Raw genomic sequence first — 26,941 nt, forward strand, 5'->3', positions numbered from 1 at the left:
GTGGCAGGATATGAGCTTTCATGAGTCCACTCACCTTCCACATTGACCTATCAGGATGTGGGGATGTTCGCTTTGTAGGAAAAAGTTTTAATTGTGCACATATAAAAAAGTTATTAGTTCCTAATACTTGTTGGTAATAAATACCACCTTGCGTCTTTCAGCAATCAGGTTGTCTTCTCATTGACTCCATCCCCATCTCTCATTTTTTACGCAGGCAGGGAATGATCATTACCCTTTGCTAGCTAGACAGCAACTACATTTTACTTGTGTTGCTCTTAAATTTCTGAAATTTTTATAGTAGGCCTGTATATGCACTGCACAATGACATCATATATTGTTCCAGGAATTCACAACATAGAGGTGTGTGGGTTGACCGGTATAAGATCGCTCACGGAGCATTTAAAGCTTTGAGGAAAATGACTAAAACAAGGTGCCGCTTCAGACATGCAGTCAGTTAAATATTCAGACAAGGAGCTGGCATTGCATAGAGGCTGAACATGAATCTAGAACTTTGTGAACTTTGTCCTGATGTGTTTTAGTGTTCTGTAAAGCAACCATATTGGGGAGGGGGGGGCTGAGGTGATAGGACCAGAGGAGAGCATATTATTTCCACTACTGTTTCTTTGCCCAAAAAATGCTCCCTCCCTGAGATGGCCTCGGAGATGTCAACCCTAGTAGTACCACTTACCACACAGGTCTTCCATGTCATATGGAAAGTCTCCTCACCAGCAGCAAATGCTCCTCGTAGCAGTTGGTGGGGAGATTTTCCATTTGACCCACAAGTTTCCTTTCCTTTACCCCTTGGTCCCAACCCTGGGCAAGTCAGCCTAGGCCCACCCTTTCCCATGCCCTAAGCATGCCACTATTTTCTCAGATTTTCTCAGATCTTCCATATGTGGGGAGGGGGGAAATCATGCTGATTTACCTCATGAGGCTGTTGGAAATAATTTCTAAGATAAAGAAGAAGAAGAGTTGGCTCTTATATGCCGCTTTTCCCTACCCGAAGGAGGCTCAAAGCGGCTTACAGTCGCCTTCCCTTTCCTCTCTCCACAACCGACACCCTGTGAGGTGGGAGAAGCTGAGAGAGCCCTGATATCACTGCTCAGTCAGGACAGTTTTATCAGTGCTGTGGCGAGCCCAAGGTCACCCAGCTGGTTGCATGTGGGGGAGCGCATAATCGAACCTGGCATGCCAGATTAGAAGTCCGCACTCCCAACCACTACACCAAACTGGCACATGAAACCACCTTCCAGTCCAGTTCCAGTCACCGGTAACCAAGTCCCTGCCAATAATAAAGAGAGGCTTCAAAAGACAACTGACTTTGCTAGCAGGCTGCAGGGCTGGGACAAGGAGAAAGTGTGGAAAGGAAGGTGCCCTTCTCAGGATGCTAAAAAGCTTGTATCTGCTAAATGGGGTGGAAGCCAAAGGAGAAGGATTTGTGTTTAATGAAATGCGCTTAAATCCAACTTCACACCTGCTAGTGTGGGGCGCATTCCAAAAACACTGCTCGTTTGGGTATCGCCAGCGGTAGTCTGACCCTACGTAGCATTGGGCATAAATAAGCTCACTGAAATCTGTGCCCTCAGGCACACCAAACTCTGCATAGGATCCAACTGAAAGACTTCAGTGATATGGAGTAAGGTGACTTGGGATCAGCTTGCCTCACACAGATTTGCAAGAGATCTGGCTATTTTGGGGCATGAAAGAAGCCGTCGTATTTGTAACACAGTAAGGCTATTTCATAGCCTATGTGGCTTTAACATCATCTCCCCAGTGACTTGAAAAAGAATACTTTCCCCCTGCTACCTGGTACATGGAGGCATCGCATCCAGGGATGCTACAGGAAAGCAATTGCGGGAAGTCCTTGTCCTTCGAGATTAAATTACCTGGAAACCAGAAACGGGCCAGAACGCTCTCTTGTCGGCTCAGGAGACTGACAGAGGTCTCCAGGCACTGACCAAAGAGACTTTCCACCTGGCAACAATATTGTACCCACAACAGCTCAGACCTTGGACTCTGAAGTCAGACAGAAGACTGCTCAAAAGACAGACAATCAGAGAGACTGCTGATTTTGAGGATGGGGCCTGGGGAGTAGGCAGAACCTCAGTGGGGCATAATGCCGTAGAGTCCGCCTTCTAAAGCAGCTGTTTTATTATTTATTTATTATTCAGGTTTTGTATACTGGTATCTCTTATTATGCCTCAATCAGACCAGTAAAGGTCTATATCTCCAGGGAAACTGATCTATGCTGCACAGAGATCTGTTCTAATCCTGAGAGATCACCAGGTGGAGGTTGGCAACCCATGCTATAAGGTGCAATTCAACCAGACTAGAATGCTGGTCTTTTTTAATCAGATCCACACTGTAAACCCCGTATCCTTGTTCTACAGCCCTCACTGCTGTTGCACAGCGGCCCAGAATAGGGCTGCCATCTGGTACCCTCCTCCCAATAATGGTTCCCTTCCCCTCCTCCATGATTACAAAGAGCAGATTCAGACATCATCTCCTTTTAACTCTCCCCGCTTTGATCCTTCCCCCCACCCCGGGGCCCTCCCAGTTCAGGGAGGTTTGCCCCTCCAGAAAAGAAACAAAAAAGAGGGAGGAGGGGATAATGTCTGCAAAGCATTTAATCCTCCACCCAAAGAACAGCAGAGAGCAAATTAGGATTGACTCCAATTAATTTGCCATGATGGGCAGAATCTGGATCGCAGCCATTTCTAGGAATTAAGAACAAAGGCGGGGAGTTAAAGTAGGTCGCTGGAGAGGTTGGCAGTGGGCGACAGGGGATGCTGACAGTTGGCATGGCTCTCTCTGCAATGAGGCAATGCCTTCAGATGGTGGGTAGGGGTTTTCTTTGGGGGGGGGCAATGTCTTCTGTCCTTGACTTAACTCCACCTCTTTTGGTGCCCCATCCAAGAGAACCTCCTTCCTTCATCATTTCCTGAGCATCACAAAATTCTGTGCACTGTCCAAGAGGGCTTCCAGAGACACTTGCAAGATGGATACACGTAATTTGACTCCAATATGGAAAAAACAGGAGTCCCCCAGGCCAGTTTAGTTCAGAAAGCTGGCCCTGGGGAAGGCTTAACTCCTCCCTCCTCACACCATGGTCCCAGTTCCAACTGGACTGCCACATGCCTGATATTGGAATTTTAAACTCAACGGGAATTCTGAGCATGGAACTTCTAGGACACATCTGGTTTGACCCACTGTCCACCACCATGCTGCGTCAGCTCTTATAGGGGCAGCAGCAGCGATGGAATGGGAGGGGAAAATATCCCTGGCTGAAAAGAGTTGACAGCCCCATCTGAGAGAGAAATAGCCTTCCCTGGAAGTTCCACATCTTTCCTGCCCTACATGGGACTTCGGCAACTGGTTCACTGTGCCATGCACCTCCCCTCACTTGGAACTAACAATTACCTCTGATCTGCAGACTTCAAAGATCAGTTCACTTAGCAAAAATGGCACGATACTCCAGTGAGGCCCTGCACCTCTTCACCCAACTTTCAGTAGGCTTCTTTATTTGGAGCTGGGGTGGCACTGGTTAGAGGTGCCATCTCCCAGGCCGTCAGCTTCAGATTTTTTTCTGGTGACCTCAACAGCCACTCCATCCCTTAAAAGCAGGTGCACAACTCTCTCCAAAACCGGTCAGAAACTCCAGTTGTTGCAAACTAGGGAACCCTGTTGTATAACCCTGCAGTAAGAAGGGCCAGAGGCCTTTTCTTCAAAAATGAAAGCTAGAAAGGAATAGATTGGGGCAATAGTTAATTTAAAAACTGTCTTAAACAGTTCCGCAAGGCCTGCAAGACAGAGCTGTTCCATGTAGCCTAAAGTTGCGGCCCAAATTGCCAGCTTCACTGCTCAAACTGAAGAAGCTCTGCTCTCTAAGAATCTTGAAAAAAAAATCCTTGCTCAAATTAGGGGGTCTACTGTAAGTTATAAGAATGTTTTAATTTTAACATTTGGTTTTACCATGATAGTGACCATTTTAAACCATTTTGTTACCTGCCCTGAGCTACCTAGGAAGAGCAGAATACAAAAATAAAGTTTTGTTTATTTAACCCGTTTTGAACAAGAGGCACGGGGAAGGGGTGGAATGACAGCCTGCCAACCGGGGTGGGGTGAGGTGAGGCCAGGCAAGTGCAGGGCAAACTGCTGCATGGGTACGCACTTGCCCCTGGGAATACGTCTAAATTTGCTGCAGCAACAAGAGCTACACAGATAATTGCTACCATGGGAAAGCAAGTCCACAGAAGCAACCAGGCTATTGCTGAACAGGATTTTGTGTGTGTGTGTGTGTGTGAGGCAACCCAGAGCCAAAAAGCCACCTTTCTGTCCTGCTTTTGTGTACTTGAGTAAGCCCCCCCAAAAAAATGTTTAGTTGGTTGTGGTTTATTTGGAATGTCAGAGAGAGCCTGCATCTTGGTGACCTTGCTCAGCCTTAACGAATGACCATTTTGTTCTGATTCTCCAGTTTGCGTTCACTGTCCCCATACTTCGGTCCTCATTGTCCTCATTGTCCAAGGCCACCGTACATTGTCTGTCTTCACCAACAGCCTTTCCCTCCAACTCAGTCCCTCTCACCTCATACACAGTGCACCGTGAATATGAATGCATCAATAGAAGATTAAAACCCTAAAGAAACAAAACCAGGCCCAGCTAATGCGGGAGGTCACTCGGTTCACATAGGAATAGCATCTGACGGGAGACTGGGAGCAAACGACCAAGTAGGTCAATGTTGAATGAACACACAAAGGGCCGCCCGCTACGCTCTCCACAGCTCCAAAGATGATCGGTTTTGTCCAGGCAATAAGAGGGTCAGTCCATTGACCTCTTACAGAATTGCACTCCCTGGGATTTCAGATGGCCAGCAACCTCCAGATTATTATGATTATGAAAATGCATACAATGTATTTTTTTCTATTTATATCCTCTAAGGATGGCTGAGAGTGCAGAACAATTACAGTTGTGTTTTCTAGGGACAGACAGTCTCCATAAATAACCCAGGTAGTAACTTTGGGCAGTAGCATTTCTAGGCTCCCCAATTAAACAGAGTGCAATCCGAGGAAAGACTTCCAAGATACCTTGCAATGTTGCAGAGGACGTTATGCTACGATACTTCAGCAACAAAACAATTTGGATTCCAGCCTAAGGACACGTCCTTATAATTCCTTGAATAATTACATTTAGGATAAGGTGACCAGATTGTCCCACTTTTGAGACACTTTTGGCACCTGGCAAATTGTACTCATGTTGAAATTAAAAATATATATATATTACAATACTATTTTTGCGTTCTATGAAAATTTTTGTTGCTCCATATAGACCACATTTTTAATCAAGAACCTCCCTGGTCAATGGTGTCCTACTTTACCAATGTTAAAATCTGGTCACCTTAATTTCGGAATCAGTTTGCAATACGTTTTCATGACTGCCCTCTTGTCCAGTACTACAGACTGGTAACTCTACAACTTTTCCAGTCATTTTTCTGGTGGATGCATGGCCTTGTTGTCTTCCATTTTTCCATACTGAGATCACTGAGCAACTACTAATTCCTGTCAGCCCACCTGGAATAACATTGGGTTGTATCCCAGGCGGAATTTCTGCTCATGCTACTTCTGCAGTGCAAGGGGAAATACCAGAAAACGACTATAATAGTGAAAAAGACTATAATAGCAACTTGCATTAAGTCAGATCTATTGTATACGCATTTATGTTTCTGCTTGCACAGAAAATTGTGGGACCGGTTTGTGGGCACTTTAATATATAAGGTGAGTGGCGGGGTTCCTCAACACCCTTGAGACTGTAGATATCTTTGGAATTTGGATGCAGGACAATAGACACAGCCACAAAAATGGCTTCCACAAAATGTCTGCTGCAGGAGGCGGAGCCAGACACACAATGACTGCTGAAGCTGTCAGATGTTCCTGGGTAGGAGTGGGGTTGCCAGCTCCAGTGTGGGACACTCTTTGAGATTTGAGGGTAGAGCCTAGGGAGGACAGAGACCACCCTCCAAAGAATCCCTTTTCTCCAGAAGAAGTGATCTTTGTAGCCTGGAGATGAGCTGTAATTCCAGGGGATACCTGGGTCCCACCTGCATCTTACCTTCCGTCACATAATGAAGATTTGCATGCTCTGGTGGAAGCTGTCACCGAAGAAACATTTTAAAATCTTTTGTGCAATAGCCAATCAGATGACTTGCTGGGCAAAAGCCTAACTTGGCCATGTCCCCTTTCTGAAAACATGCAGTGGGAAAGCTGTCAGTAGGTGCCGTGGAGCCCTAAGCATTACACAAGATCTTGCCCAAGCAGAACTGCACTTAATCTGTTTACTTTTGCACACTGCTGGATCCAAGCTATTGTCTGGTTCTGTCCCTGGAATCTAACTGCTGCCATATTGGATGAGTTTAAAAAACAACAACAGCACAGGTTTTGATTACATGGACAAAGGAGTGGCTAATCCATGTTGAATGATCTTGAGAACATGTCCTGGATAAATCACACATCCAGCTGAGCCGGGTGGCCTGTGTTGTTCACACATGCTTGTGGCCTGGCTTATCCTCTTAGCTGAATCCTGCAGGGATCCAGCACTAATTCACTCTTAAACACAGGATTGTCAAAATTGTAAATGAAGACTAGGCAGATTATCTGCCCTGCTGGCTGTTTCAAATGCTAAAAGACCTTGCAGGAAGTGCTGGGTTTGCATTCATAAAGGACAGACCAGTCTCTGCTTCTGTCCCCTTCCCTCTCACCTCTTGGCACAAGGCGATGTTTTAAAATTTGCATGCATTTAAACGAATTAACATATGCTCTTAAGTGAGATGGGGCAGTGCCGACCTCCACACACAAGATGCTCAGAATGGAGAATGAAAATGGGTAGGGTGAACTTTGTATGCCAAAGCCCCACATATTTAAAGGAGAAAGGCTCAGAATTCGCATTGCTTCACCATTGCATAGCAAAGGGATCTCCCTTAAAGTAAAAGTGAAAAACGTTCTACATGGAGCAAGTCATAACATTCAAAACTATGTGTCTTAGTACCAGAGCAAGGAGACAGGTGCCAGAAGAACAACAATGCACAACAATCCCCTTGGGTTTTAGCCCAACTTTCCTCACAGGGTTGTTGTCGGTCATATAAAATGAAGCAGGGAGGATAACGCTGTAAGCTACTTTGGGGAGAAAAGGAGGGCATAGCGATTCAGTGTGGCTGATGTAAAAAAATGTGAGTAGCTTTGAGCCATAAACAGCAGTAGAGCATTTCAGAGCACAATACTCTTGAATGAAGGGTTTGGGCTGGCCCACTGCTGATTTCTAGGAGCAAATGTAAAAATGAACTCTCACCACATGACGGTCTAAAGAGTATTTTGAGTTGGAAGGGGGAATAGAGGCCCTCTCATTTGACCCACCATTCAGCCAGGAACTCCAGTACTAAATCAGCCCTGCACCCTGGAGCTCTGGGACTCCCCGAACTGCAGTTGATCTCCGGCTGACAGACTTTGGTTACCTGTAGTAAAATAGCTGCTCTGGAAGACAGACCGTCTGGCATTGTATCCCACTGAGGCCTCTCCCCTTCCCAGACTTCTCCCTCAGATCCCCAGGGATCTCCCAACCTGGAAATGGCAACCCATTTCCTTCCTATGCCTTGCCTCAGGAGTATCACCTGAGTATGGTGGTGCTTGCTGGAAGACAGCCAAGACGGTTGGAGAAATCCACAAAACCAGAGTTCCACAAGGAAAAGGTTGCAGGAACCAGGGCTCTAGCACAGCTAGAAACTAAGGATACCAATTGGGGGTGTGTGTGTGTGTGAATGAAAGATCTGCAGAAAAGGACAGAGCTGAAGGAGGCTTTACCAACACCATACACACACTAGCTGGCACAGCCTATTCCCCCCCCCCTCTTGGTAGCCCAGAGCATCCACGTCCCATGTAGCCCCAGCACACCTGCCGCTATATTAAGCCTTAACAAGGGAGAGATGGCTCAGCTTCTCTGAATGGCACCTGCACCGCAGCTCATGGAATGGAAACAAAGCTGGACCCCTCGGGCCGCAGCTCCCCAGAGGCTCTCGCGCTTGTTTGTGCCTTTCAGAAAATGCTGAGTTCATTGCCCCAGAGACAGCAGCGATCCAGCCTGGTTTTCTGCCATTAAGAAAAGCCCATGAAGGAAAGCGACAGGCACAGGAGCTTGACCATATTGGTAAATAGCCTGTGTGCCCACATGGCACAGGCATACGTCTCCTGGCACAATGTGGCTAGCGCAATAAGCTCTCGAAGCCGGCAACTACAAAAATTACAAATGTCTCAGCAGGAGCAGATCTCTGCCTTGCGGGTGAAACCTCTGCAGGGGATGACCTCCCAGCTAGCTGTGTTTTCTTGCCCACAAACTGAAGCTGTAGCAGAGGGGGAAAGCATAATCTCCCCTTGCTAATACTGCTGCAGGAGCCAAACATAAGGACCTGCTGCTGGGTCAGACCAGTGGTCCATCGAGCCCAGCACCCTGATTTACACAGTGGTCATCTAAAGTTCATAATAAGGTGGTGGTGGGGGGGGGGCTGAATGGCAGGTCCTTTGTGGTCTCTTCCATCTCTATGTAATTCTGGATTCTACCCAAATAATCTTGTTGGTCTGTAAAATGCAAGAAAAGAAAACCAAAAAAGTGGATAGGATTACAAAACAAAAATCAACACACCTAACCAACAAGGAGTAAGGACACAAAAGGTTAGGTGTCCACAAAATGTAAATAATCAAAATTATATTAACATTTATTACGGACAATTTATAATGTTTAAAAGTTAAAAACATAGACAAAGTCTAATCATTGAAGTAATACAACATGCACCATACAACGCTAGGCCTAATGCATTTCAGTCGGTCTTCCTCAGAGGTCTAATCCTGAATACCCATGTGATTCAGTAGTGAATGCTACCAATGAGATTTTTTTAAAAATCTATAAATAACAATTTAGAATGGAACTGAAAGACGATGTCCATTTATCAAGTGTATGTCTCCTTCTCCAAAGCTGCTTATAAGTTCTGGTGTGAGTCAGTACCTTCTATGCACGTATGAAAGCAAATGAGGCCAGGATTACACCCCTGAGGAAGACCCACTCTGCGGTCAAAACACATTAGGTCTAGTATTGTATGCTGCTTATTGTGTTATTTCAACAATTAGCCCATGGGCTTTGTCTGTGTTTCTAACTTTTTAACTTTATAAGTCATGTGCAATAAATGTTAATATAATTTGATTATTTATATTTTGCAGACACCTAATCTTTTGGGTCTTATCTGATCTCCAAGATGCTACTGGACCAGAATTTAGCTTTCCTCACAATTTAGTTACTCATTCAGTTGAGGTGTGTTTCCCATCACTCATCAGTTTTACTCCTACATTTTTTTGTAATTTAGCTCATTACATAAAAAAAATAATAAAGCAAAAGCCAGGAAGGGGAATCAAACCCATTTCACCATCCCAGCAATGGAAATTGTTTTGACCTTGGAGATGGCAAACAGACCCGGGGTGCCAGGAGATGTACAGCATGGCAACAGATCCGACAAGAGGGCTTAATTGAGCTAACAAAGAGATGGGTGTCAAGTGTTCAATGGAAGCTTTACGCCAAAAAAAACGCCAGATTAATTACATTATGGGCAAGCAATGCTGGAAAACCTGAGCTGAAATCCAAGCAAAGCTGTTAATACCCTTAAGGGCATACCCTCTCTCTTCCTCCCCCAACCCCTACATTGCCCGCATTCTGTGTGCCAGGCAAAGGGGAGAAAAGAATGACCAAGGCGGTTTCTGCTCAACTCAAAATCTGATGCAGAGAAGGCAGATATGAAGAACTACCAGGATTTCCTGCCCCATTTTGGGGGGGAGTCATCTAGTCATGGTGATTTATTTATTTAAGTATTTATATCCCACTTTGGAAAACAGGTCCAGTCCAAGGAAGACAGCTGTCAGACAGCCTTAACACTGCAAGTCTGAACACATTTACCTGAAAATGCCAATTCCCAAATAATTGTCATGACTGGATTGGAGACTTTATGTGTGCAAAAACACTTGCAACCCTCTTGAGTCTCAGGTGTAACACAGGACAGGGCCAGAGAAATGTAAAAGTGCCTTTTAATATAAATATATAGATACATTTAAACAGCTGAGATCAGCGAGGTGGGGGTGGTGGAAGGGGGAGGCTCTGAGTGAACATGGCTCACCTACTTGACTTCAAGTTGGCCAACAGATAACCTGTTTCAACAGAAAAGAACAGGAGTCCAGAAGCACCGTAAAGATGAAGTTTCTTCAAAGTGAGCAGCGAGTCATGAAAGCTTCCAGCCCAACACAAATTTTGTTAGTCTCTATGGTGCCGCTAGACTCTTGCTCGTTTCTACTGCTACAGGCAGACCGAGACAACTACCCGTCTAGAGATGCCTGTACAGCAGTAACAGAGGAGCTGTCCAGATGGAGACTAGACCATACTGGAAAGGCCCTCCAGAAATCCCCCTTGGGTAAACATCTCCTAGCTGGCCACCCCCCCAAAAAAAACTACCCATCTCCATGAGAGAGGAATAACTTCTACAAAAGCGTGTTCCGGATCTAGCCTGGAAAGAGCCAGATCTGGATCTAGCTTCGAAAGCAGCATCCTTCAATTTTCCTAGACTTGGGACGGACTCCAACCCGTGATCCCGCCCCAGAATCAATATGGCACGCTCTGAGCTGCAAGCGCATGACTGAATGGGAAGGGACTGAAGCCAGAGTCAAGACTTGTCTAATGGGGCATACACACATGCACAAAGCTTGTGCTCTAGCAAAGGATGCTTCTAAAAGCAGCAACAAAGGATTTTAAAAAAAGAATGACGGACAGCTCTACAGGGGGCCCAGAAGACGGCGGGTGTGGCTCTGAAAGCTACCCGAGAGGACACAGCCCTTGGATTGAAGATCCCTGGCTCTGTCAGGGCAGCATGAGAGGGTGAGAGTGGCCAGATGCAGGGGTAGGGCTGTCAAATCTAGATTGAGAAACACCTGGAGATTTGGGGGTGGAGTGTGGGGAGGACAGGATTGCAGTGGGTTGTAATGCCATAGACCCCACCTTCCAAAATGCCCATATTCTCCAGGGAAAGAGACCTCAGTAATATGGAGATGAGCTGAAATTCCGGGGGATCCCTAGGTCCCACTGGAGGCTGGCATCCCTGCACAGGAAGCATGCCAGTTCAGGGGGATCACAATTAGGATCAGGATCCTTCTGGCACTCCCTCCTGTTACAAACCAGTTTCTCTGCGGTCTGTGGCCGGTGGGTAAAAGCTATGCTGCTGAGAACTCAGGGAGAAATGTGTGTGTGGGGGGGAAACTGCCACAGGCAGACAAACGAGCCAACAAAATCCCACCAGTGAAGGAACTGCTCCCTTCAAAATGGCAAAATAAGAATAATAATTAGGGAGGTCGAGCGAGCCAAAAGATCAGCTGATGGCTGAGAAAGGGACGTCCAGCAACACGCCTGCCTTGGGCCTACCGTGGGCAGTGTGGAGGAGAGCCATAAACAAGTAGCCAAATGAATATGTGCAGAAATGGGTGTGCACACAGTATATCTGTGCTCACACTGGGTGGGCCTGAGAACGTTGCAGGACTCTCCGTACAAGGAGACATCAGCTGCTGTTTCATGATGGCACGACCACCGCGAAGGTCTCCCTGAAGCCCCAGCGACCAGCCAGGATGGTGCAGAGTGGGCCGGGCCAATGTGCTCCTCACTGCGAGGGCTGTAGCTCTGAGGTTCTATTTCTAGAGGTTTCTCAGGCCAAGTGCAACAGTAAAGTCCAGGAGGAGGACGGGCTGGAGAGCTAGGAGGGGATGCAAGATGGATACACAAGGACAGCAGGAGGCTAGGGCAATGTCGAGGGGACCTGCAGGCTGCAGACTGGCACAGAGCCAGAAGGAGCACCTTTATCGCTATCCAGGTCTCCTGATCAGGGCAGGCAGAGGGGGGGAGCGCCCACAGCCCCTTGCCTCCTTCACCCGCTGAGCCACACTGCCCTTGCCCGGACACGGGCTGAGTTTCTGAGTCTGAACCAAGTCCCTGCTACTGGGCAGTGCCTGGTAGCCAGTCTCTACTATGGTGGAAATTTGGGAGGAGGGCCTCCCCCCTCGCCTCGGCTAGGCCAAAGGAGCTAAAGCCAACAGAGTCACGAGAGTCAGGCTGCCCCAGAGGCTGGGCCGCGGAAACCAGGCCGACCCTCTCAAGGTCTCCTTGTTGGTTTCATCCAGGTCCAAAGCTCTTCCATTGCCGGCCGGCTGGGCCCGCGAGCTGCACAGGTCATGGAGATTCCCTTGGAACTGGAACTTGCGGGACTCTTGCCGTAGCGACTCCCAGATGGCTGCTGCCTCGTCGGGGCATCTGGACAGGACCTGGCTGGCACAGGTGTGGAAGTCGTCCCAGGACCTGCAAAAGAGGGAAACCGAGTGAGCACCGAGCAGGACTCACTGCTAGGCTTTGGGGGGTGCTTCGGTTAAGCACTTCCCGGCCGAAACAGGAGACTCTGGCTGCATGGCTGTGTTCACCGAAGGGCTGCATAGGAATGCACAAGATCATCAGCCCTATACCTGGTTCAAGTGTGGCAGCAGCAGACGGACACCGATTTTAACTGCAAGGTTTTGGCTTCTTCTTTACAGCCATCATGCGGCAAGCTTTGATATGTACACATTTCAGATTGCGTCTCACACCCGTTGTATAATGTTCCTTCTGCCCCTTGTTCACAAGGGCCTCCTTCTCTTGGTGAAGGCTGAAATAGCATCCTGCTCTCTGGTCAAATTCCCATTTGAGGGCCACCAGTTTCTAACCCTTACCTGATTTTGGTTCCTTTTCTCCTGTTTCTTCCCCCCACTGCGCTTCCTGCATGCTATCTCTTCTCTTTGCAAACCATCTTTCCACCAAAGCCTTTCTCCACCCACTTCCTTCATCCTCCCCACACTTATCCACCTGTTCTTGATCTTGACCTTTGGGGCTGCCATGTCCACGCGACAACTGCTTCACGGGCTATGAAATCCTTACAAGGAATGCTTTACCCTGCAGGAAATGTAGAATCTTGTAGTGGGCTTGAGGCCAACACCCATCTATGAAGCGGCCTTATATAATGTCATACAAGAGTATAAGAAGGACGGTCTAATAATTAAACCAAACAGAGAGAAACAGACCTATCCAATGTCAATACAGTAAATATATTCATAAAAGAAAGAAAAGTGTCCTTTTTTTGGTAGTTTATTATCTGTTTATTCTGTAGGACTTCTGTCAAAACGGAATCCAGGTAATATCCGTTTTCCATGAAATTCTTTCATCAGTGATAAGTCCTCTGAGTCTTCAGTATATTTATTAATTTTATAAGTATTAAACCTTATATATAATAATAGTATAATACTGGCCACAGGCTCACATAGGTATGGGGATACCGGTCTGTATTGACACGTTCCCCGGGCAGAAGTTCCTCAACTCAGACCTTGCCATCTCCAGGGGCCCTAGAGAGCCACTGCAAGTCAGACAATTCAGACTGTGACAAAGACCCAGTAGAAGGTTCATCAAGGGTCCACTAGAATCACCATCGTCATCATCAAATTTAATAAAAGGAAACCCTGGTGGGTATGAGAGGACCTTATTTGGTCCATCATGAATAATTCCCTCCTTCTGCCATGATGCATGCGTCTGTGTGTGTTTCTGTGCATTTTTTTCTTTAAACACACAAACAAACAAAAATACCCACTCTATAACCTGCTAAATAATGTGGGTTTCCCCCAAAATTTAGGATAAAAATACATTCCACTGCCTTAAATAGACTGGGATTTGGTTTAGCATGTTTCCATAAATTGCATTTAGCTTTCTAAAAAGGTATACATTTGTTATGTATGAGTATCTCAAAAGTTTTCCCCAAAGCCAAAATGAGTTGCACAGGGAAGTGGGGGAAGCATACAATATGTAATGTCTTATTACATTATTTTCATGGTTCGGGTCCAAATTTATGGTTACTACTGATAGTCATCTGGTAGGATCCAACCCATGAGGTTGCCAATTTCCTGGTGGGGCCTGGAGATGCCCCAGAATTACAAGTGATCTCCACGGGACAGTTCCCCTGGAGAAAATGGATACTTTGAAGGACAGACTGTAAGGCATTATACCTCCACTGACCTGTCTCTCTTCTCCACCCCATCTTCCCCAGGCCCCTTTCTCCAAAATCTCCAAGTATTTCCAGGCCTGAAGTTAGTAATGCAGTCATTTTATGAAAAGATGCATTTTTAGACATGCAAAATTATCTGCCCCAAAGTATAATGGTGGGCATTTTTAAAACCCCTGTTCTGGTCAACTTGTCCTCACTTGCAAATGGTCTCCAGCTCCTGCAATTCTTGGCTGTTCTCATCCTGTTGTTGCTGAATACTTTGCGTCATGCTGTCCCCGAGGCTGATCAGGCAATCCGCAAAGCCCTTGTAGATGGTGTTGCACTTCCGGCCAGCCATGCTGAGCGGCTCTTCAGACAGCGCTGCAAAGGGGACAAACATGAGGAGATCCAGTTTGCTTTGTCTACAACTGTCTTCCTTCTCCGTCTTCTGAGAAGGATTGAAAAAGCATTCGGGTCACATCCACCAAGAAGGAATGGGAAATGTTCATGTTCATAAGTTCATAAGCACAGGTAATCTCATAACTCCTCCAAGATCTCAAAAGCGGGAGGGGGAAATCAAAAGTAAAGGAAATCTATCAAAATATGAATCATCAGATCAGAGTGAAGTACTACGCGAATGATCTGGGAGACCCATCTCTGTCCCTAGGCTGCCTTAAGGGGCGGGGACCCCAAATCCGTTGACCCTGTGAGCAGTTTCCAAATGTTGGGTAAGGGCAGTGTATATCTCCGCAAAAGGACTGCCATAGGGAGGGAGCAATCCCAGATGCTGGGTGGTTCTCTGCCAAGCATCATCTATTTATTTTTTAATTAATTTGATTTATAACCCACTGCTCTCCGAAACCGGCTCGCGGCGGGTCACAACAACAATCCAAAAAATAAAACCCAGTAAAATACCTATTTAAACCCCGCAAGGGAGTGGCGGGCTATAAATCTAATAATAATAATAATAATAATAATAATAATAATAATAATAATAATAATAATAATAATAATAATATCTACAATTACAAGAAAACCCGACAGATGGCAAAAACATGACCTTCCTTAAAACAGGAAGGACCTTATGAGGGTGACATGGAGGGAGACCAAACTGTGCCAAGATATCAAGGGGAACCCATACCATCTTTTCTAGCACTGGCCCCGACCGTAGACCTGGCGGAAGAGCTCCATTTTACAGGCCTTACAGAAAGCAGAAAGCTCTCTGAGGCCCCGCAGCTCCTCTGGGAGCTCATCCTACCCGGTAGGGGGACTTCCATTTCTGAAGAGATGTTCCCTTCCGCCCATCCATGGAACTTCTGCATTCCCCTCACCCCGTTCAAAATGGCGGCTAGAACATGATGACTGGCCCTTAACTTTAGGGGGGAAGGCAAGCAATTGTCAGGAAACGCACTGGAACGTGCCACACTGGCGCACACTGCCTTAAGGCAACTGTTACGCTCAGCCTCCAGTTGCCAGTATACGGATAATAAGAATACCACCAGTTTTATTTACAGCACTGTTGTAAAAGATTAGAACAAGACAGCGTGTATGAAGCACTCTGAACCCCGAAAGTACAATGTGAGTGCTAAGTCCTAGTGTTATTTTTTTTTAAACCATGGCATCAATCACCTAAAAATCTTTTAATTAAAGCGCTTGTTCAAATCCATCTGGGCCCCATTCAGCGTACCAACCGGACGAGTAAACCACCAGCCCTGTTTTTAGAGGATTCAATACTCCATTAAAGCCAAGCTGGCACGGTCTTAGCGAGGAGGTGAAGCCCTGAATGATGGTCGCCTACACCGGGGGTAGTCAACCTGTGGTCCTCCAGATGTTTATGAACTACAATTCCCATGAGCCCCTGCCAGCAAACGCTGGCAGGGGCTCATGGGAATTGTAGTTCATAAACATCTGGAGGACCACAGGTTGACTACCCCTGGCCTACACAATGCGGCTAGAGGAACGCTGCAAGGCGTTCCAGTGTCAGCAAAGGAAGAAACCTATTAATATTTTAAGCAAGCCAGCCTCGTTCTCTCTGATCAAGCACCTCCCCGGGCAGCCCAGCCGCTGTGAACAGCAGGAAGAGGAAAAGCCGGATGAGGCACGCCAGGACAGAGATGAAGGGATGCCCTCAGAACCAACGGGGGGAACCAGCAAGATCTCGATTAGCAAGTCTCCTGGATACAGTTTGACAAAAGGAAGCCAAGGTGGGGCCTGGCCAGCGCCAAAGGACTTCCGGAACTGTCCGACGTTTCCTCAGGATCCCTCTGTGGGAAGCACTCTGAACTCACCACAAAGCTCACCAGTACAAGCTATTAGGCAGCCATTAAAACCCCAGAGTGAAGTCAGCTCCTCTAATTGCTCTGCTGGCAGAAGGGATAATATTAGGCCAAGACCCATTATCACAACATGTCATACCCCTGGTTCTTCGGACTCCCCCCCACCTCTCCAGTATCACTACAGGCTGAACAGATGCACCATCTTTGCCCGGGACTTGGAAGTTGCATTTTCTCCCTCCATCACAGACTGTATGGCTAGGCACGGTAACGTTTAACAATCATAATTTTTTAAAAAGCAGTTGCCTCAAAGGCAAAGTATGAACTCTGCGGTCATGGATTTCTGCCATCGACAATCACACCGGAGGAATTGGTACTGGGCACAGAAATCAGCCTCTTGCAAGTCTGATTTTTTTTTTTAAGATGGGGAGTTTGGATTGTTAGTCCTCAAGACTCTTCCAGCAGGCTTGGAAATGTGTATGCAATATTTGGGTTTCCCAGTCCCCATGGAGAGTGTGAACAATATTCCCAATAGTTAAGGACAGAAGCTCTATGACTTGTGTAGCCCTTTTCTAGTAGAAGCAGAATCCCAATAGAGAGGTCTTTCATATTATCCATTACCGGATTGGTTTAACCATCAGGGTTTTGGGCTTCATGTGTGCAAAGCAGACCCTCTACCACTGTGCCGCAATCCCATAAACACACATTCAGAATAAATGATATATAAAAGTGAATATGTGCAAGTTAGGAACATTTTTGCAAGATTTATGCATGTCATGGGAATGCAGCGTGGTTTGGGGCAGAGTCTGTAGCCGCGAGGCCTGGGGAGGTCTTTTCCCTCTAGGGTAGCCAGGTCTCCCCCAACCTCTGGGGATAGGGCTGCCAGAACCACGCTGAGAAATCCCCAGAGATTTGTGGGTGGAGCCAAGGGAGTTGAGGGACCTTAGTGGGGTACAGTGCCGTAAGAGTCCACCCTTCAAAGCATCCAATTTCTCCAAGGAACAGATCTCTCTAGATTGGAGATGGCCTATAATCCTGAGGGATCCCCAGGTCACATTTATTTCCACACCAGTGCTCAGTTTGGCATGCTTCTTGAGTCAAAGCTTGGCCTGGACACAACACAGCAAGGATGTGAAGAATTTAGTTCTTCTAATCCACACTCTTCTGGTCGTGCTAAATAAGAAACTCCCCAGTCCCCTTTAGATGTGAACAGAGCAGCTGTATCACTTCAGAATCCCCCTGCAGTTTCTAGCCAAACATAACTGTGGGAGAAAATGCAAACACGCCAAGGGATTTGCAGACGTGCATGTTCGTGGCCCAACTAGGTAAAATAGCCTCTGAAAACCATCCCTATCCCTACAACAAACAATTAGAGAACTAAATGATGGGGGAGAGAGGGTGGGGACATAAGCCACCAACAAAAACATGAAGTTTAGAATTATAGAACCATAGAATCATAGAGTTGGAAGGGACCTCCTGGGTCATCCAGTCTGACCCCCTGCATTGGCCAGGACAATCACATCCCTATCGCTCCTCCACTGTAACCTGCCACCCCCTTGAGCCTTCACAGAATCAGCCTCTCCTTCAGATGGCTATCCAGCCTCTGTTTAAAAATCTCCAAAGATGGAGAACCCAGCACCTCCCGAAGAAGCCGATTCCACTGCTCCAACCTCTGGGTGCACCATGAAATGGGAGGAGGGGGGAGAGAGAAAATGAAACCACCTCCCCCAAGGCACGCCCCCCCCCAATACTACGCAAAAGCCAATGCAACAAGCAAAGAGCATTCTTGCAGGAAACTGCTGATTCAGTGACAGAGGAATGTCCACTGGGCATTCCGAGCAGAAGGTCATTTTTAAAGTCTTCCGTGCAAACGTTCTAGTGCTTTGTGGTGGAATGGCACCATTTCTCTCCCCCACGGCCTCTCCAGGAACCCTCTCAACCCCATCTTTCAGCCGACTGCAGGCAAAGCTTCTTAGAGTCACAAAATGCCCTCCCAACCTCTTAATCCCACCGGGAATTGCTGCCACCGTTTTTTTTTTTATTTCGTTTGTGTGTGTTTTAAGCATTGTGTTGCATTTTTAATATCCTTAACAGAACTCCTGCAAACGTTGTATAAATAATCCAATCGTAATAAGATCTCCTTCGCTTGCCTCAAGCAACCTCGCGCAGATTCTCCAAGGGAAGGCCTGGATCCTTTTGCGCGGGGCGCGGATCTGGACCCAGATCGCACAGCTCCTAGTCCGTGTATCTGAATCAAAAATTGTTGGTCTGAAAGGGGCCCCAGGCCTAGAATTTTATTCTGTTGTTCAGCCCAACGTGTCTGCCCCAGGCCTAGAATTTTATTCTGTTGTTCAGCCCAACGTGTCTGCCCACCTGAATAATCAGTCTGCCATTCTAAGTATGGCACCATACGTCTAGATCAGTGGGTCTCATCCTGGGAGTCAGGACCCCTTTGGGGATAGAATGACCCTTTCAGAGGGGTCACGGCATGGTGAGCAGCTTGGCTGGGGGAGGGGGAGGTGCCACCACTGTTGCCACTCCTCCTGAAGACACCCACCAATTTATATACAATCATGAACAATGGATCTTCATACCATTAGTCAGTTTCGGTTTAATTTCTGTGAAAGAACCCTTGCATCTTTTTAGGGTTGGGGGTCACCACAACAGGAGGAACTGTATTAAAGGGTTGCGGCATTAGGAAGGTTCAGAACCACTGGTCTAGAGGAATAACTCAGGTATGGATAAAGGACAGTGTCATTTGACACGCCAAAGTCAAAAAACCTTCCCAAATTTGCAGTCACATCAGTCACTCATTGTGGCACTACCAAATTTTTGGTGTGGGGGGGAGTCACTGTGGGCAGGCAGGAAGTTGTGAGTTCTTGCATTGTGCAGGGGTTGGACTAGATGACTCTGGAGGTGCCTTCCAACCCTATGGTTCTAAATCAACATTCTCCGGCTTTGCAATCACCACATTCAAATTGCTCCATGAATTACGGTAACAATCATTCCAGAGACCTCCTGGGCCTGGCAGGACTGTCCCAGTTTCTGAGTTAGTTAAGGGCGGAAAGATGAGCCCCCTGACCCTATCTTCCCCATCAAGGGATCCAGTTACATCCGAGTAGGCTTAGAAAGGGCCCAGAGACTTTAAGGAGCTCCTGGCGATTTGATTCACTCTCCTCCTGTTCACCATCGGTAGATTGTAGTATCAGGGGATTATTACATGTATGAATGAAGAATCCACAGATTACGCACTATAAATAGGACTCATGCGCACACAAAGCAATATCGCACCCTCTCGATTCAGATTTAAGATGCAATCATGCGGGGGCACCAGTTACAGACATCACCACTAGCACCTAAGGGTGGATAGGGGAGGGGGGAGGGAAGGAGGGGGGAGGGAGAAAACATTGCCTGCCTGGCCACCTGGGAAGCTCCTTGGGTAAGCAAACCAAGGAAATTTTCCAGTGCTTATTAGTAGAAGAGCTAGGTTTTTTATACCCTGCTTTTCACAACTTGAAGGCTTCCTTAGGAGGTGGTGGATTCTCCATTTTTGGAGATTTTAAAACAGAGGCTGGATAGCCATCTGACGGAGAGGCTGATTCTGTGAAGGTTCAAGGGGGTGGCAGGTTACACTGTCAGCGATAGGGCTGTGGGTGTCCTGCGTGGTGCAGGGGGTTGGACTAGATGACCCAGGAGGTCCCTTCCAACTCAATGATTCTATGATTCCTAAAGCAGCATGCAAACACCTTTCCCTACCTCTCCCCATAACAGACACCCTATGAGGTGGTGGGGCTGCGAGAGCTCTGAGTGGCTCTAAAAGAACAGCTCTAAGGGAACTGTGACTGACCCAGGGTCACCCAGCACATCACACTAGCAGCTAGTGACTAGCGACCAGAGTAGTAGGGCTGGGGGGCAGGCAGTAGCAGGGCATTGCTTAGGCATACAGAAGTTCCTGGGTTCAATGCCCAGCAATTCTAGTTAGGGGGGGGGGTCTGCTAGTGGCAGGAAATATTTCTTATTTATTTTAAAAATTGCACAATTACGGGGGTCCGTGCAGAATCCCAAAACACAGGCGCCTGCGACACAAAGGCACGAGGACCACCCAAACTGGCGCAGATCCGTCCGGTCCGCCTCGAGGGGGCCACGGAGGTTCTTGCAGTGCGCGGTCCGCTTCCCTTCCCACCGGGGACCCCAAGCAGCGTCCGGGGCGCACGCGGTGGCGGAAAGCCCGACCGCGGCTCTCCGGACGGGCAGGGAGTCATGGTAAGTGTAGTCCCCGGAGCCCGGGAAAGCCCCACTCTGGCCACCCGCCCCCTCGGAGTCCGGGAGGCTCCCCCCAGCCAGCCTCGCGGGCTTCTCCCCGACCCCGGCGGAGCCTGCTGCGCTTCAGGGCTCGGACGGGCTCCTCGGGCTAGCCGCGGCCGGGCGGATACCTGGGCGGCAGGTCGTCCTCTCTTCCCCCACCAAGTCCGCGCGGAGGTGCGCCGGGCTCCGGGGGAAAAGTCCGCGCAGCCCCCCGCCCAGCTCCGCGATCCCTGCGCCAGAAGAGCCGGCGCCCTCCACGTCCCCGGGCAACTTTCGCCGCTCTCCGCGCACCGCGATCCTCTGCCGCGCGCCCCCAGCGCCGCTCGTCGCTCTTCCCCCGTCCCGTCCCTGTCCCGGTCCCCGTCGGCCACTCACCCAGGTGCGGCGGGAGCAAGAGCGCCACGGCGGCCAGCAGCGCCCCGCAGCCCATGGTGCCTGCCCGCGCCCGGCCACAGTGCCGAGGCGGACGCCCAGCCGGAGAAAAGCCCCGCCGCCCCCGGGCCCGCCCCCGAGCCCAGGCCCCGCCCACCGACCCCAGAGGGAGCCGCCGCTTGAGCTGGGGGGGGGGAGGCGGAAGGAGGCACGACTCCTTAAAATCCGAAGGACCGCGTAGCCGCAGCATTCAACAGAGTGGGCCCTAAAGGTGCCTTTTCCAGGCTTAAATGGGCCATCAAAGTGGCTGGGCTGCAGTGGTCTGTGCCAATCACACGCTGTGATTCATGTCCCAGGAGGGAGGGATGGTGTAGTGCTTAGAGTGAGCAGCCAGAGTTCCTCCCTGGCCTTACTTCTCTATGGATTGTCCTAGTAGGCAGGCAAGGGCCGATAGGGCGAGATGGTTTTGCCATTGCCTGCCTCCACATCATGACCAGTGTTTCTTGGAGGTCTCCCGCCCAAATACTAGCCAGGCTCGATCCTGGTTAGCTTCCAAGACCTGACAATTTTGGACTTGCCTGTGGACGAACCAGGGGAGCCTTGGGTTGGGTGGGTTTTGGGCCTCACCTTCCTCACAAGGTTGGTGTGACAGAAAGTTGACCAAGCTTCTTGGATTAAACCATGTAAAAATGCAACAGATTTATTTAAAAAAAGCTATAGATATTTCTAATTAATAGTTACATTTTAAAACACATCATGTTGCTTCCTAGAGTCTGTATATTTATTTAAAATGGTTGTATTTAGACTGCCTTTTGACCTAACTTGTCAAAAGTAAAACTAACAAAAACCCATGTGGCAATCTACAGGGAAAACTGTAAAATGCTCAGTCAGAACAGCTTTATCAGTGCTGTGGTGAGCCCAAGTTCACGCAGCTGGCTGCATGTGGAGGAACAGGGAATTAAGCCCAGCTCGACAGATTAGAAGCTGCCACTCTAAACTAGTATACCACACTGGCTTTCAGAATAACAAAATAATATAGTGGGATCCCAACAAGAAGAAATCTCTCGCTGAACACTTAAAACACTCAAAGGATTCACAACCATTAATAAACTGTGATGGTTTCTTGGCTTGTTGACTCAGTTTACCGAGCAGCAGATCTTCTTCCGGGGGTAGTTTCTTTCATTGTTTCGGTTGTATTGTGCCCATCGAACGGAATCCCTTTTCGCAGCAATGCGATCCCTCCGGTGGGATGAAATACTTTCAGTGCTTCAGTTACAAGGTTGGGATGTGGTCCAAAACCACACTCCTGTCTTGACAGGAATTGGTGCTCAAGAGCGCCCTCTTTTGGCTGAGGCTGTGGACCAAACTGGGCAACATTGCAGGGCTTTGTAAGGAAAATTGAGAAGAACAGAGCTGGATGTGAGGCGGCAGCCAGTGGCGTGCGATGATTGCTCTGCCCCGTTTGGAGAGTTTTTTCAGAAGCAAAATTAGAGAGTATCATCTAGGCTTACGCTCTTGCGTAAGCCTAGATGATACTCTCTAAGTTTGCTTATGGAAAAAGGCTGAAGGCGGGTAATTCAATACCTAGGACCCCGATTTGATTGCCTAAATGATTAAGAATTGTGAGAAACAAACTTATATTTTGAATTTTTGTGACTGAGGACCTAATTACATACAGCGTCCAGATTTCCTTTGGATTCAGCCTGGAATAAAACACAGCAGACGTCTCTCTGGAAGCAATACCTGTGGCCATCATCAATGGCTGCATGAAAAAGCATCGACTTTTGGCCCATCCTGAATCTACTGCTCAGGCCGAGGTGGTTCGCCAGCCATCCTCTACAAAACAACCCTGGACATCCTTTTGAACTACTAAGCAGGGCAGATGAGAAGGGGGAAATGGGGACCTGATACTGGGTCCATTCTCCCCTCCCCATAGCCAGAACAGATCAAGTGGCCCAGTTCATTCATTCATTCATCCCCCCCGCCTTCCCCTCTCTCCACAAGAGCCAGCTGGGAAGGGGATATTTCCCTCCTGAATGCTATAATCCTTAAAGCCCTTTTCAATATCTCGAGTTGCAACAGGAGCAAAAGCCCAATGGGGGGAATGCGAATAAGATGTGACCCTCTAATATGCACAAGGCCTCGGTCTGAACAGCTGGCTGCCATCGCCCCCCTTGCTGAAACTTTGGAAGGACGGGCAGCACAGCTGCCTTCTCATGGGGAGAACAGTGGAATGCCCCTCCCTTCTCAACTGCTTGGGGATAAGAAGGGCAGACCTAGGAGGGCGTGCCTTTCTGTCCTCCTAGGCTATTTGGGTGTCAGGCAGGAAAGACAATGGCATAAGCAATTCTTTTCAATCTGCAAGCCTTGGCATCACATGAGGTGTGCGCTCCACCCTCCGACTGTCTAGCTCCCTTCAACCCGCAGCTGTTTTGGGGAAGCTATCAGCCTGACAGCCCACAGCTGGCCTAGAGCAAAGCTGACAGTGTGGTGGAAGTGATGCTGATCCCTAGACTGCCCCACATGGAGTGAGGCAGACCCACTTTTGGGCTCTCCTACATTCTCTTTTGCCATCTTTGGAGATCAAGAGCATTATACAAGAGCATTTGCCTCATTATATTCAAACATTAACAAGGACGGACTCATTGCCACTGACGAAAGCCAGACTGAAAACGGAAAACAAATGAATCTAGAGACCGTTTTGGCAGAGTCAAAGTCTAAATAAATGAGATAAGAGACTTTTTATGTCTCTCCTTTGTTACAATTTTGGAATCGTCCACTTTTTTCGTGCAGCATCTTTGGCTAAACTGCCAGCTCTTCCAACTCCCCCGGTTGAGGTGCTGCCCACGGTGCTTCTCCACTGCTCTACTATCCTCGGAAGAGTCAGTCAGCAGCAGCTGGCTCAAGACAGTAACACAGCTGTGTCCCCATCCACCAGGTGCCCCTCCTTTCCAGGCCCATCACGGGTCATTTAAAAATATATTAAAAAATTCATTCCCATCCCAGCCAGAAAACCCTTCTAGGGCCATCAAGAAGCCCCAAGGTTTCACGAGTCCCTAGACGAGGAAGCCTGCCATAGAGAAATGAAAGCAGCACCTCACTTTTCCTCCAAAAAAGTCATTTATTGATATTCTTTTTAAACATTATTCAAAAACGAAAGATGTTTTAAGATTCTAGATAAAAAGGGTGGTGGGGGGGTAAGTGGCGTAAAAGCAAAAAAACAAAAAACAAAAAACGAACAGAAAACTTTCTGATGAGTGAACATGCTCCATTGAATACAAAGAACCGGTGCTCCCTCGGCAACATGGGTGGGCTTACATGTACTTTTTCCTACCCTCCGACCTGCAAGTGGCATAGCTGGCTGGGAGGGGCAACCCCCTCTCTGTGGCTGCCATGTCCCCAAACAGCTGCCCACCCCCTTCAGCCAGGACCTCTTGCCGTTTCCCCCTTAGCTGAGCACAAAGATACTTCTCTCTCCCTGGGACAAGGGCCCAGAGATGTTCACGGGAGGGACGGCCACATCAGTGCCTTTGCGCATCAGCTTGTACAAGTATAAAGAGAGGCAAATTGCTCGGGGGGGGGGGAGGCTGGCGAGTTCTGCCTGCACAGAAAATAAGTGTAATCCTGCATTATACGCAGCTGAGCTTTGACACCTTCTCTAGACACACGTTGGCTGTGTGGATGAGTTTCCCTGGCAAAAGCTCTTGAAAAAGAAAGGAGGTGGAGAACAGAAAGGGGGAAAGACAAAGCCAAGTTTGGTTAGCAACGATGGGCACCCTTGTGCAAGAGATGGACTGGCCCTGTTAGGACATGCTGGGTGGGACCAGGCCTTGGAGCATGATCATCAGGCGCCGGGCTGGCTTGCTCAAGGTGTTGTGAGGTTCTGCCTGCAGGAACTGGAAGAGCTTCTGCCGCACCTGGTTCATCACCGAGCCCATGTGGTCGCGGGTGATGGGGTCACTATGGTCTAAGTGCATCACCGCCTCCTCCAGGTAACTGCCAGGGGGAAGAAAAGTGCAAAAGGGGAAAGATGGTTTTTGATTTATCTCCGGCTTTCAGCACTGCAGAATAGGCTCTCGCTGGCTTCTGTCTACCTTACCTCTCAGGTTTCTCATAATTTAAAATCCACTCAGTACTGGAATGGCTTAAAACATGCATAAACTCACTTTTCTCCCAGGGAACTAGGACCCCAACAAGATCTGTTCATTTATTTAAAACATTTATTAGGCACCTTTCTGCCTTACAGAAGTCAAGGCAAAACCACCCTAAAAATACATAAAAGACCGCAATTTTAATAATTTAAGACTGCTGATGAATAGAAAAAACAGAACTAAGTTAGTCAAATGCCCTACGTAAATCCATGTTCAACTGCCTGCTAAAGGATCCAAAGTGAGGTGGTTAGGTGCCCCTCCCTGGGGAGGCTGCTCCAGAATCATGGGGCTGCCACCAAAAAAGCTCTCTCTCTCATGTACTGCCAGATGAGCTTCTCTGGTTGATGGGACAGTCAGAAGGGCCTCTCCCTGTGATCTTATTAAGGTTCTGACCCTTATGACCGCAAATACACATTGCTTCCTAAATATACAGGGTAACCAATGCCTGGAGCCAGAGGAATTGGATCTCCAGTGGGCAAGGCTAAGCTGCTTGGGGTCTCTATGCCCTTCCTCCAAAAACCTACATAATTTATATAGTCTGTGGGATCCTGTTTCCCTGATGCACAATTTTAACTTCTTAGTTTCTTAGCATGGAAGACAGGTGGCATATCTGCCGGGGGGGGGGGGGGGGAGAGTGGCCTCTGGCAGATCCAACTCACTTCAGCTTGAGTTCCGTCCGGGCTCCCAGGTCCGAGGAGAGCTGCTGGATGAGAGAGAGGAGCACGGGCTGTGAGAGCGGGCAGGGGTGCTGCCCGAACACTTGCTGAGGGTCGACGGTCTCGCAGACGTAGAGGACCAGGTTCAGATCGGCCGCGGTGAGGGCCTGCGAGAGAGGAGGAGGAAATCCAGCAGCCTGCTCTGCCTTGCCAACTCTTGCCAGTGGAGCAAGGGCTCAGGCAGAGAGCAATGGCTGTGTTGCTGAGGAAGCCGACCTAAGGGAATGCAGCCTCTGTGTCCGGGCCTGCCTGGCATTCCTGATGCCAGAGCCTCAGGTGGGCAGATGCTGTGTGGCTTGTCGGGGGACACAAAGAAGAGCAAAGTTATGGAGGGCTGGCGAAGCAGCATCGACAGGCCCAAGACCCCCAAGGCTGGGCAACAAAAGAGAAGACTACCCTCTTCACTATGATCAGCCTCCGCTCGAGAGAACCATACTCACCCACTAGCATCTCCTCATCTCAGAACCACTCCTGAATCAGACCCAAATCTCTCTTGCCTCTGTACTATTCTCCCCCGCTTAAGGCACAGCCCACAGGTAAGGTGCCACCCAGAGACAGGTATGCAAAGATACACTGCCTCGAAAGCTGGAGGGTTGACTCAGCTCTCACTTGCTCTCTTCCAGGAGTTGGTCTAATCCCTTTTCCCAACTCAGCTAAGCCAGTGACTGTCACCAGGTCGCGTGGCAGCAAATTCTGGACTCACCATGTTAAGCAACGCTCCCCCTTGGCACGTTCTGAATTTAAAGGAAAGGTAAAATGTGCCTCTGGGTCACGACCAACTCATGGTGACCCCATCTAGTGCCACCATATGGGGCTTTCAAGGGAAGAAGACAAAGAGCTGTTTATTAATACCCAAAGGAGTCTCAAAGCGGCTTACAATCGCCTTCCCTCCCTCTCCCCAAAACAGGCCCCCTGGGAAATAGGAGAGAGCTTGAGAGAACCATGATTGGTTCAAGGTCACCCAGCTGGCTGCATGTGGAGGAGGAATGGGAAACCAAACCCAGTTCT

The 26,941-nt window shown here is 48.4% G+C and overlaps 2 protein-coding genes across 3 annotated transcripts in view; both read right to left on the reverse strand.

Moving 5' to 3' along the window:
• Nucleotides 1–10,091: 10,091 nt before the first annotated feature.
• On the reverse strand, nucleotides 10,092–21,202 carry NRN1L (neuritin 1 like). The gene is made up of 3 exons (XM_077310287.1): nucleotides 21,070–21,202; nucleotides 14,335–14,497; nucleotides 10,092–12,414 (listed from the first exon to the last, which is right to left on the reverse strand). Exons 1-3 carry the CDS (start codon nucleotides 21,122–21,124, stop codon nucleotides 12,129–12,131), a joined length of 504 nt encoding a protein of 167 aa, XP_077166402.1. The 5' UTR covers nucleotides 21,125–21,202; the 3' UTR covers nucleotides 10,092–12,128.
• Nucleotides 21,203–24,167: 2,965 nt separating this feature from the next.
• The window catches only part of EDC4 (enhancer of mRNA decapping 4), a 28,877-nt gene continuing 26,103 nt past the window's right edge, over nucleotides 24,168–26,941 (reverse strand). For both annotated transcript variants that reach the window (XM_077309755.1, XM_077309754.1), the window contains exons 28-29: nucleotides 25,877–26,040; nucleotides 24,168–25,062 (exon numbers count right to left, since the gene is read on the reverse strand). In XM_077309755.1, coding sequence (XP_077165870.1) covers nucleotides 24,870–25,062; nucleotides 25,877–26,040 — 357 coding nt within the window. In that variant the 3' untranslated portion in view covers nucleotides 24,168–24,869. The remainder of the gene's footprint in view (nucleotides 25,063–25,876; nucleotides 26,041–26,941) is intronic.

The sequence above is a fragment of the Paroedura picta genome, chromosome 14 (genome assembly GCF_049243985.1).
Source record: "Paroedura picta isolate Pp20150507F chromosome 14, Ppicta_v3.0, whole genome shotgun sequence".
Taxonomy (NCBI): Eukaryota; Metazoa; Chordata; class Lepidosauria; order Squamata; family Gekkonidae; genus Paroedura; species Paroedura picta.

Excerpts from the sequence above, each read along its gene's own strand:
- NRN1L (XM_077310287.1), bottom strand. The coding sequence starts at position 21,124 with ATGGGCTGCGGGGCGCTGCTGGCCGCCGTGGCGCTCTTGCTCCCGCCG. Across the intron at positions 14,498-21,069 it reads CTTGCTCCCGCCGCACCTGG|CGCTGTCTGAAGAGCCGCTC; the intron begins GTGAGTGGCCGA and ends TCCCCTTTGCAG. Across the intron at positions 12,415-14,334 it reads GAGCTGGAGACCATTTGCAA|GTCCTGGGACGACTTCCACA; the intron begins GTGAGGACAAGT and ends CCTCTTTTGCAG.